We start from the raw sequence: 12,637 nt of genomic DNA on the forward strand, positions 1-12,637 counted from the left end.
CCTGTTATGTTTTATTATCACAAAGCCTCTAAGCTCGACAACCTTGATACAGCGTCCTGAGGTGTAACCTCTTCGGACTTTTTGTTTGAGCAACACGCCGAGACGTTTTGTCTCTAACGATTCAGCTCCATGCAAGGCCACCAAACATCTTGACTGTGTTGAAAAGTTGTTATCTTTACGTCACCAGCTTACCTCGCCATTTTTCTTAAGTGTACGACCGACCGCGGTTTTTCTTGGGCACGATTACCAAATATTTTCAGAGAAAAACATAATTGCTTTAATATTTGCAAAATTTTTAATATGTAGGTATGTCCTTCAAGTAGATTCAATATTCATAGTCCATTCAGTCATAGAGCTACATGAACATTTTTTATGCTATATAGAAAATTCAGTAACACATTATAGCTCTTAGCTTTATAGCTAGTATTTAGCTCGCGCGACTCTGAAGTGCGAATACAATCGTTTACACCGCATCGGTATTCATTACTGCTATTAGTTCCCACGTTAACTTATCAAAGGTTGAATTATTATCCACAGATTAATATCTTAATTACAAATTATTCTACTTTTATGATACAACATCGGGGAATCTTTACAGTAATGCGAATGGAATAAGATGAAACTACTCAAGCGACACGCGAGATTGGTTATAGCTAGGATAACCATGAAAAAAATTAAAATTGATAAAACTTTATGCAACTATTCTTATGATAACGCAATAATGAATATTAAGTTTATGTGCCATGAGCCAAAACATATATTTAAACTAATCTAATAACGATTGCGATAACTGATTTCAATCAGTACCTACCTTTTTCTAATCCTATCTGGGGTTAATTACAGATGTCCATGGGTGGAGCCACTTACCATCAGGTGGACTGCATGCTCGTCTGCTACTCCTATATTATAAAATATAACACATACAACGTATTTTATTAAATGAAACATATTTTAACCTACACGATTTAAATTCTGGCAGGAAGGTATTGTATTGCTTATGCTTAATTTACCAATGACATACTTACGTAAATTAAGTAATATTTTTTTTAATGATCCCATACAAAAAATATTCACAGGCAAATATCTACATAAAATAAATCTTTTGTATCGTCTGTAGTGTTTAGTGTTTAAACTTAAGCCAGGTTAATGTACAGGACATCCCAAATTCAAGCAGATGTTTTGGTTGCTTTTTACTACTCACTGGCAAGGCCTTCGTACGACGGTGGGTTCAGAGAATCCACTGTCCGCATGCAATCTTACCTGCAATTATTGCTATTGAATTTCAATCGAATATTTAATAATAATACAAGCGTTTTAAGTATTTATGAAAAGCTATGAAAACAGCTAAAACACTTACTTAGGGATTCTAACTAGTTCGAGACTAGCGTATGAGTTATTCTTTTATTAGACACCACCGCCATACCTTTCTGCTGCATAACAACTGTGTTAAGTGCGTTTTGGTTGAAGAATAAGTCACTAGAGGTAAGGGAGACACAGTTTTTCGGGGCGTTCTAACTTATTCTCACAGATAGCGCAGCAATACATTTATGACCACTCTCAGATAGAACTTTAATACTATCTGGGGTTGATTGTAATGGGTGCTCAGGGGGCGCAGTTGTCACTTACCAACAGGTGGACTACATGCTCGCTTGCTTCTTCTTTCTTCTAATCTTCCTTATGCTATGCAGTGACGGACTGTAAAGTAAATTTTATTGTTAGGATGAAATTTTCTGTGTTATATTTTTTACAAGTTTCCTAATTAAAAACATGTAAAACCGGATGATCTCCTATTAAAGCTTTTTTGTTATAAGTAATCCTTCGACCTTGTGATTATGCTTTTTGGTCGGCAGAACGATGATAATGAGATAGGTACTGGTTTTCAATACAGTCATTATACAGGTGTAGGCACGTGGGGTTAGCTTCTATTTCCACTTATAGAATACCAAATTTTGGAGCCAAAACAAATATCAGTCGTATCGTCAGTAAACATAATTACATACTGTATACATAAGCTTTTATAAAAGGAACATCTTTTATAAAAGCATCTTACAAAATAAGATTTTTTTTAATTAAAATTATGTTGATATAGTATATATATATACTCGTTACATATCTCAGTGTACAGTGTAACTAGTGTAAGTACAATTTGTTTTCTTACCATTAATCAAATAATCGACAAATATGAATCATTGATTATATCCAGAAAAAAGAAATCATATATTTTTTTACGCTGTATCTCATTATCATCATTTATTTCTGTTTATAATTTTATTGTTTATTATAATATGTAATAAAAAAGACTATAAAATAATTATGATTAATGACGTAGACTTAGGTTTAAAAACCTGTAGTACCTACTTATGATGTAATAATAAATGCTAATTTTTATCGTTTTAGGAATCCGTCAAGGTTTTTTCTTTGGGTACAAAAATAACTCATCGCATTATGATTATTATGACGCGATCATTTCGTTTGTTATTTTTTGTGTATTTTTTATATAAGTTATTCGTTATCCTTACTATATTAATATTATAAATCCGAATGTAACTCTGTCTGTCTGTCTGGTTGTCTCTTCTTCACGCCCAAACGACAGAACCGATTTTAATGAAATTTTGTACAAAGATAGTCTGAGACCCGAGAAAGGACATAGAATAGTTTTTATCCCGGAAATCCCACGGAAACTAGGGATGGCGATCTAAGATCGATTAATCGGTGAATCGATCTTTTGAACCCAAAACATCGATTATTTTAATCGATATTAGTAAGGATTGAATCGTAAACTATGCATTTGATCAAGTGATGATATTTAGCAAAGTTGAAGGTACGAATTTTGAGTTTTATGTATGTTAGTATGTTATATTATTTTCTTTTAAACGCGGGCGAAGCCGCGGGCAAAAACTGTATAATTTGAATACAAAAGCGCGTAGGTGTTCAAAGCCGGATCGCGCTTGCCAAACCACATTAAACCGTTACAAATTCAAATGTGCGTATAGAGTGTTTTTTTTTTCTTTGTATATTATAGGAGTAGCAGACGAGCATTCAGTCCAACTGATGGTAAGTGGCTTCTGCCGCCCATGGACATCTGTTATCAACCAGATAGGATTAGATATTCCTACCTGAAGTCGGTCATAAATGCGCCATTACCCCTGCGGACTAAGCTGGAACGCTTCGGAAAAGTATTTCTCCCTTACCACTACCTTCAAACCAGAACATAGTAGCGCTTAACACTGCTATTATAAGACAGAAATAGGTGTGGTGGTAGTGCTGCCGGAGTCGAACCATAAAGGGCTCTATCATCTTTCACGCTTCCGAAACAAAATAAGACTTTCTTGGCTATTTATTTTTAATGTTTTTTTATAGTTAGTAGTTGTTTTAGCGGCCGATGTAATACACACCCTGCAAAAATGTAACACAACAGCAACTGCAATCTATAACGGTTCACTATAGAACCATTTGCAAACTGTCATGGGAGGCTTTGTAACTAAATTAAAAGGTCGAAACTAAATTACGTAGCTAAGTTGAGTTACGCGAGTAAAATTTGCCATCAAAATATTTAGCTACTTTGGTCGCAATCCTTAGCTCGCATCTCTATATAAAAACACAACTTAGCTTGTTGAGTTAAGCTAAGCTACACAAATGAAGCACTTTATTGGTGGACCTACCTCGCACACCTCTGGTGGAAAGAAACCCCAACTTAAATTACAAAACGTGACCCAACACGTGACCAGTCGCACAACCAGTCGCACGACATGTCGCATCGATTCGTTACACAGGCGTGCTATCGGTTTTCCTTCTGCATCAAATTTCTCTCGATAACAACGCAATGATCTGAAGAGGAATGACCGGTTTTTACGCAATATCCTTTTGGAGATGCGTCACTATACCTTAAGTTTGTGTTGTTTTTGTATCGAAAATGATGGAGATGTTTTTTGGGTAATGTTTGCTTCGGTTGAGAAGAAATTCCTTTTAGAGGCTTAGTGTACCACAAATTCGAATTTGCAATGACGCGATTTGGTTTACCCTTCTGGTAGAGCTCGTGTTCTATTTTAAATTGGCCGTGTCACTTACCATCTGGAGGACTGTATGTCGGATAAATGTGTGTTTTTTTATAATATAGGATTAGCAGACGAACATGCAGTTCGCCTGATGGTAAGTGGCTACTGCTGCCAATGGACATATGTAGTCCACCCCAGATAGGATTAGATATTTCTACCTGAGGTTGTCCACTGATGCGCCGCTACCCCTGAGGACTAAGCTAGAATGCCTCGGTAATGTATGCCTCCCTTACCACACTTAAATCGGAAAACAGCAGCGCTTTAAACTACTTTTTTGAGGTAGAAATAGCTGTGGCAGTGATGCCGCCGGTATCGAACCACAACGTTTTCTATCACCTTTAAAAACACACACAACATGCTAGGTACATTAGAAAAAACATACAATTCACGTAATATGGCATTAAGATAGCGCTGCGTGCCATGGCGTTGCAAACAATTCATACTTTTCCATTGTTATTCACAGAGTGAAAAGCGAATGCGAGGCCATCGCGAATAACGACAGCTTGTTGTATAACGAGACCACAACACTCATCACAAAGAGGCAGTTGCGACAGGTAACGTTTCTTATACTTTTACTATTGTATTTAACCACACACCTGTATTTGTATTTAGCCGTATGACATAATACTAGGAGCCTAACAATGGATTTCGGAAGTGGCTCGATTAAAATATGGGGGATACGTTACACCCTGTAGAGTTACCTTCACCATATATAAGCACCATATAACGAAAAAATGATATAACCTTAATTTCAATATCTAATCTACACAATCCAATAAGTCTCAACGTTTGAGTTTGACGACGTTTGAGTGACTATACATTTAGAATCATGGGCTCCCCTACTATAATGGTAGCATGCGGGTCTCACAAGGAAATCCGGCTTTGATTTTCATCTAGAAGAAAATTGCGTACAAGAGTCAGAACTCACGGAGCGTTTTTCTGCCGTTTGCACGCGCAGAGTGGAGCCAAACTGCATCCAAGTGTACAAATATGAATTGTAGGAAATTTGGAGTTTCATTGCATTGAAATCGTGAGGATACCCCTGAACTGTTTTACCCGAATAGCTGTTTTATTAAAAAAAATGTAGTAAAGATAGTTGGCATTTCAAAACAATTCCGCTCCACGCACGGATGCGGGCGTAAAACTCTCTGTCATCTGTGAACAAGAAGAAAACAAGCCTGTTTACGCTAATATTTGATTTTATACCGACTAGAGATTACTCAGCGGAATCTACTTTTCGGATGAAAAGTGACATCCGTATTGTTTTAAGTTTTAAAGATTTTAATCAAATGTATGTAAAGATCACATATACGAGTAATATCTTATCTGTGTCTCTTCAGAAACACGTGAATTTATTTACAAAAACACTCTTGTGTTACAAATCCAATAAGTAGGTAGGTATATATTATATTACGAGTATTATACCTCATGATAAAATGTGTTTTTACTTATGACATAATATGAAGTTGATAATGAGATATGTAATAAACGGGGTGTAAATCTTTGCCTGTATCTTTATAATTATTTTTTGCCCTCTCTGTAAGCCTCTCTAATTAAACTCATTATAATTTGTTTGAATTATTGATAGTCTTATTGAAAAGGGTCTAAGGGAGAGATAGTTGTTTAAAACACAAAATACTCGCACACAAATACCCCAAAATAGACTTCTAAATTATTTATTCATATTTTGATTATTTATAGAGTTTCAAGACTTTTGCTTGTCCGTCCGGTGAGCACCGCAGTTTGCCAGTTATTGATTACCAAAAATTAATCTGCATTTTGGTCCTTTCAGCCGGAAGGCGTGGTAACATTCACATGGACAACTCAACAGCAGGCGTATGTGTTGTCTGGGTACTTCTGGGGCTACGCTATAACATGTTTGGTCGGAGGCACCGCCGCGGAGCTGGTCGGGCCAAGGCTGCTCGTCTTCTCCACGATGATGCTGAGCGCCCTACTCACCTTGCTGACCCCACAAGCCGCGAGGATTCACTACATAGTGCTCGTTGGGGTCCGATTCATCATTGGACTTGCTGCGGTAAGTGGGTTATGTATGTTTGATCAAGACACGGTGTAAGGGCATTAACACATACGATACGACATCGCACCGAAGCAGGATGTATGGTCATGTTGCGATGCGATGTTGTGTCGCGATTTTTTCCATGCACATAAAAGTTTCCGTGTCACGATGTCGTATCGTATATGTTTTGATCGTAAATTAAATACTTAACTGAGAATCTAGTGTATAATGTTGATTAAAGACAACTATCGTCATCAACCCATTAATGCGCACCGCTGGACTCAGGTTTCTCAGAATGGAAAAAAGAGTCGTATCCTACGGTGGACAAGTGTATTTAGTAAATAAGATAAACATATTAGAAACGGAGAGGATCGACAAAATATTTTTCCTGTTGTGGAAGTGCAAAATATGTATGCTTACTTACTTACTCACTTACTCCGGTGGCTCGTCGACCTGAAGTGAGCCTTGGCCTCCGATACGAGAAGTCGCCATTTCTCCCGATCCTGTGCAATTTCTTGCCAGTTGTCTTGTCCTAGCTCCCTGAGGTCCCTGACTGCTTCGTCTTTCCAGCGGTATTTAGGCCGTCCGACTGGTCTTCGTCCGTCAGGATCAAAGAAATATGTATACAGTTTATGTAAAACCCGGAAAGTGTCACTTACTCCGTTACTCCGGCTTCATAACATCGGTAAACAAACTAAGATATGCTTCTAGTGTTGTTTTCATTTTGTATTGGATTTCCTAACTTATATGTAGAGTCTATTAACCATAACTAAAATTGTAAATAATTTAACTATACCAGCGCGTTATGTGGCCAGTGGGTCGATTCGAACATATTTAAAAAATAAAAATACATATAAAAAATACACAAGGTTTTTGATAGTGAAAGCTATCAAATTAAAAAAGAAAATTGGTGGAAATAAGAAAGAGTGTTGACCTGTTTTGTACTCACCTTTTTACCCGACTGCCAAGGAAGGGTTATGTTTTTCGCGCGTATCTTGTATGTTTGTCTTTCTTTATTTGATCCGATCTAACAAACGGCTGGATGAATTTCGACAGGTAAGATGTCATTAAATACGTCCCAATGACCCGAGTGTCCTTAGATAGGTGTTAGAAAAAAATAAATAAAATGGCGGATTTTTGGCGCGAAATAGTAACACATTTTAAAAAAAAAGCTAACCGAACCTATCGAATAGGGTATCAAATGAAAGAAAATGAAACGGAGATTATAAAAACATATTTGTATATATATAAAACAGCAAGGTGACTGACTGACTGACTAACTAAATGACTTTTTCATTTTTTAGAAATCAAAGTACAGCCAAAACAGCTCAACTTAGAGTTCTGAAATTTTGGACAAAGGTTCGCTATATAGCGAAAATAAGTACTAAGAAAGGCCTTTTGGAAATTCTACCCCTAAGAGGGTAAAATGGGGCAAAACAGTTTTATTGAAATCCTTTAATTTAGAAGCAACTGCTACAAAATTTAGCATTTGGCTTTCTGGATACGAACAAGGACACACCTATTTATCCCCATCCGAAAAATTAGCCCCGTAGAGGGTAAAATAAGGGTTAAAAGTTCATTTAAACAATCGTCAATTTTGAAGCAAACACTGAAATTTTGTATATGGCTTGTTGGATAAAAATAATGTAATTCTACCCATTACGAGGTAAAATAATGACCGGAACTTTGAATTACTAAAGTTATATATTTTATGGAGCGTAAATGGTGGATTGTTTTTGCGAAATAGTAACACGTTTTAAAAAAGTTAACCAAACCTATCGAGTAGGATATCAAAATAAAGGAACTTAAAAGAGATTACACATACATTATATAATATATACATATATATACTCATCGAGATGACTGTCTGACTACATGAGTAGTGTTGGTGTGATAAAGATTAACGCAAAGGGAAACCGCTGAACTTTAGAGTTCTGGAATTTTACTCATAGGTTCTTTATATAGCGTAAATGAGCACTATGAGGATAAAATAGGATAATATTGTTTGAACATCTCTTGATTTTGAAGCAGATACCTACTATGAAACTTTGTATTTGGCTTTCTGGATAAAAATAATAAAACGCCTATTTCACCGTTTTTGGAAATTCTACTTCAGCTTTTATAGTGCAGTCGGGTTTTTTGATTTTTTAATTAATTAAAGTTATTGTCCCACTGCGGGGCTTGGGGCTTCTCTCAGAGTGCGAGACGTTTAAATTATAGTCCACCTCACTAACCAAATGTGAATTGGTATAATTCAGCCACAATTTTCTACCGTGAATCTAGTGATAATTATTTTCTTGAATATCAGAGGAGTGTACCTGGGATTACCGGGATTTAATCTCGGATCTCCCAATTGAAAGGCCATGTTTCTAACTACACTATCACTACTTGCTGCTGTATTTCTATATGTATCTATGTAGATTTTCCTGCTTGTCTTATTGCTTGTTTTCATGGAACCTACAACAATACGGAGAATTAGGTATAGCGATTATAGATAGCATTTCTTAATAAATATTTCATACGGCTAACTAAGTATTTTATATGCTATTCATTTGCACCTAACTCCATTAATAGTTCCATATGCAATGGTGTAACGATTCAATGGAACGGACGTAACGGCTCACTAAGCTGAAATGACTGGGGAATTAGTGATGCGTTACTTTCTAAAGGTCACTTCACCATAAAAGTCAAAAAGAATTTTAAAGGACAGTTTTGCGTACATCATGCTGCTTAAAGTTTCAATTCTTCGTGGCTCGTGGCACCACACACAAGGCTTAATAATTGCCTTGTGTGTGATGCCCCACTATTAAGCGCTTTTGTATTTTTAAAAGGTGAGGTATGGGAAACGCGTTACGAGGCGTTACAGCTTAATCCTTAAGGATAGTGAGCCATTAGTGATCGACCTCAGATAGAACTCTCGTTCTGTCCATCGAGACATCAGAATTTCCGTGATTGACTTCAGGTAGGATTTTTATGTCTCATCATATAGGAACTGATATAGAAGTCAACATACGCTTATGACAAATATATTGAAAGTAGCAGTTGATTTCGTTCAACACCATTTACTATCAAAATTAATAAAAAAAAACATTTTGACAAAAAGCGGAGTTGGCTGATTTGCGAATTAAGGTATCGATGTGTGATATGTAATACAGCATAGTGAACTAAAATTTTACAATATGAATATTCATTCATAACAAATGTAAAATACTAATGACGCAATATGTAAACTGAAATAACTGTGATGGAAACACATTTTCATTAAACTCGAAACGATACACACATGAATGTATTGTTTTATCAGCTGACAAAATACATAAAGTAAATATATGTACGAGTATCTTTAAATATTAATAATATTGCAGGCTGTATTCTTGCATGATTTCACGTTCATTCTGAGAATTAACCATGTACCAACAGTATTCGTAGAATTAACCATATACATTGTGTACCTACTAGAATACACATAGCGTAATATTGTGGGTCCCATGTAAATAAAAGCTGAACATGAAAGGAAAAGCAGACAGCTTCGTAACGCTCACAGTCAGCGGCTGACCATATGTTTAGTTTGAACATTGTAAACCTCCGACGTGAAAAACTGAAATATAGGTAGGTACTATATTTCAGTTTTTCACGTCGGAGGTTTAGGGTTAAGTGCAGGAAAACGTCGGAACCCTAATTTCTAAGGTTATTGGTAAAAAATTCAAAAATGTGTTAAGTATACCAACCAGCTCTACATAGTGTGGTGCCCTAAAATAACCCTTTTTTATTGTGGTAGGGGACCCGTGCCCAAATATTGACAATAATGGGTTGATCATGATGATGAGGTGATTAGGGTAAGGTTACATAGCGTACATCTAACAACTCAGTACGTATTTTACTATTAAAAACTCATTATAATCGACGTAATCGTTGACGATCTCCACGATAAAATATATAATGTAGGTAAGAGTTATGCGCAAAACAGTTTCGTTAAATAACTCCTATTAAAATAACCACTTTATGGTAGTGTAATGTATGTAAACTTTGTGGCATACAAAATAAATTAAAATCAATTGTTAGAACGTAAATACCGTTATAAACAATATTTTTTTAAATAATATACGTGTGATTAGGCAGATGGGTTACTTGGTGGAACGTATACAGCAAAAGGCTATCGCTGGCTTAAAGTAGAGCTACTTCTGCATTTTTTTGTAAATAAAGCACCTTGTAAACGCATCGTTCATTAATTTAGATGGAAACATTTAAAACCATTTACGATCTTAGCAAACATTTACATACTTGTAGCATCGGCGATTCACGTTTTGGCAATTACTTCGATCACGTTTTGGCGACTACGTTCGGTCGCGGTATGGAAACGCGTGTTTTATCAATGCGATACTGTTGCATCAAGCGCTTAAAAGTAGTTGTGAATTGCGATGAACTCATACAAGTATGGGGCATAGTAGCCGCTGCATGCTGAAAAACAGCTAAATCGTCGACCGTCGATGTTAAAAGTGACAGTTTTTTTTCAATTTAGTAATAATTATAATATAGTTTAAATACCTTCTAAAAACCACGCTAAGATTTTACAAATCGTTAATTCTGACGATCCTGATAAGGAGAATGGGACAAAATTATTAAAAACGTGTATGGTGATCGGTTTTTGATAAGTGTTCAAAATTTAAAAAAAAAAACGGACCTTTCAAAGTGGGTAAAAATCGAGTTCAAAGATTCCGTTACATGCATACAGATCAAACTAATAAAAGCGTGTTAAAAAGAATTCATGTAGATAATGGCAAGATGACATATGACTTACGTAGGTATCTAATATTTTTCAACAAATTTTATTGAAATACAATTATTATATTGACGAACCTATAATACAATTTTACACTTGTCGCATGATTGACGTTTGAGATCTAGATTGGGATAACCTTAAAGGTTTACGTAAGCGACGAAACGTGCTAGATTAGATTGTGTCATACCGTCAAACGTGTCAAAACATTACACAATTGGTATCGTCTTATAACCAAATATATGTATGATACTAGGCTTTTCCCGCGACTTTTATCGTATATACTCGTAAGTACATACTTTTCCGAGGCGTTCCAGCTTAGTCCTCAGGGGCAGCGGTGCATCTGTTGCCGACTAGAGGTAGGGATATCTAATCCTATCTGGGGTTGATTACAAATGTCCATGGGCGGCAATATCCACTCACCATGAGGCGGACAGCTTGCTTGTCTGCTACTCCTATATTATGTTAAAAAAAATTGTTACTGATTGACCCTAAATTGTAGTTTGATTATTAATCCGTACATGTATAAACGCTTTTCATAGTATTTTTTCATATGCCTATAAAAACAATAATATATAACCCCAACCAATTGCGTTGAAATTTTTCATTCAAACTAAACTTAATGACGTTACTCTAAATCCAATATGGAGGATGCCCCAAGATGGCGGACCAAGTATTTCTTATGCACATCCATGATATAGGTATCAAATGCAAGTGTTTTCAAGAAGAATCCAAGGAGGAAAATGAATATACAAAAATAATGTTTTTCAATAATTGTTATAAATTTATTTTCGTTTAAAGTTATACCTCATCGATTAAGTTATTAACAAGCTTCAATTTTTAGTTCATCAAAGACGTTCTTGTTGTTTTTGTCAACAAACAATTAAAAAAAAATATAGTTATGTATGCATGTAGACAGATTCACCAGTTTGTATGTACATGTTCATTATGTGTGGATGTGTAAATACTTACGACAAATAAACATTGACTGTAATCGAAGGTTTTCCTTCTGTTGAAAATTGAATTAAGTATTTTGTCTTTTTTTTAGCTTTAACTGAGAAATAGTGTAAACTTTATATAAATCTGTTTATGATATTTTAGTTTATTCTCATTATACCTATTGTTCGTGTGAATTTCATCATATTAGATCGATTTTAACAGTCGATGTTTGTCTGTAGCAGATCTTAAACAAACGTATTGATTATACTCGTATATTAGATGTTTTGTCTGAAAAGCGACTAAATCGACGACGATAACAGCTGTTTGTAGATCAACAACTCTACTTGGATTTGTATTAAAAAAAAAGTTATCTTGTTTTATTTTAAAATTCAACTTTTGTTTTTAAATTTTCGTATTGTTTATATATTTTTATATTGTTTATTTGTTGTGCTCTTTTGAATATGTTTAATAAAAAGAATTTCTTTTCAGGGTTTCCTGTTCCCGTCCTTGCATGCATTGGTGGCACACTGGGCGCCGCCCGCGGAAAAGGGCAAATTCGTGAGCGCCCTGCTCGGTGGCGCTATAGGAACTGTGGTCACGTGGTCTCTCTCTGGACCCCTCATTGAGAAGTTTGGATGGGACTACGCCTTTTATGTACCAGGTAATATTATAAATAATCTCTACTAAAATATACATAAATAGTGCCTACACAATTGACTAGGTTTTATCTATATTATTATTAAGAGATTATTATCTTATATGTTATTATATTATCATAATTATTATATTTTATTACTACGATTCCATTATAATGGTGATACGGAACCCTTCATGTGTAAGTTCGGCTCC

The 12,637-nt window shown here is 35.5% G+C and overlaps 1 protein-coding gene across 1 annotated transcript in view; it reads left to right on the forward strand.

Annotated features, from left to right (window-relative positions):
* LOC140753807 (sialin) overlaps positions 1-12,637 on the forward strand; it is a 32,958-nt gene that overhangs the window by 15,780 nt on the left and 4,541 nt on the right. Inside the window, exons 3-5 of the mRNA XM_073088596.1 lie at positions 4,519-4,609; positions 5,848-6,090; positions 12,278-12,449. Of these exons, the coding sequence (XP_072944697.1) occupies positions 4,519-4,609; positions 5,848-6,090; positions 12,278-12,449 (506 nt within the window). The remainder of the gene's footprint in view (positions 1-4,518; positions 4,610-5,847; positions 6,091-12,277; positions 12,450-12,637) is intronic.

This window comes from Epargyreus clarus, unplaced genomic scaffold (genome assembly GCF_041222505.1).
Source record: "Epargyreus clarus isolate Ecla_fem2 unplaced genomic scaffold, WU_Ecla_fem_2.2 ptg000027l, whole genome shotgun sequence".
NCBI classification, from domain to species: Eukaryota; Metazoa; Arthropoda; class Insecta; order Lepidoptera; family Hesperiidae; genus Epargyreus; species Epargyreus clarus.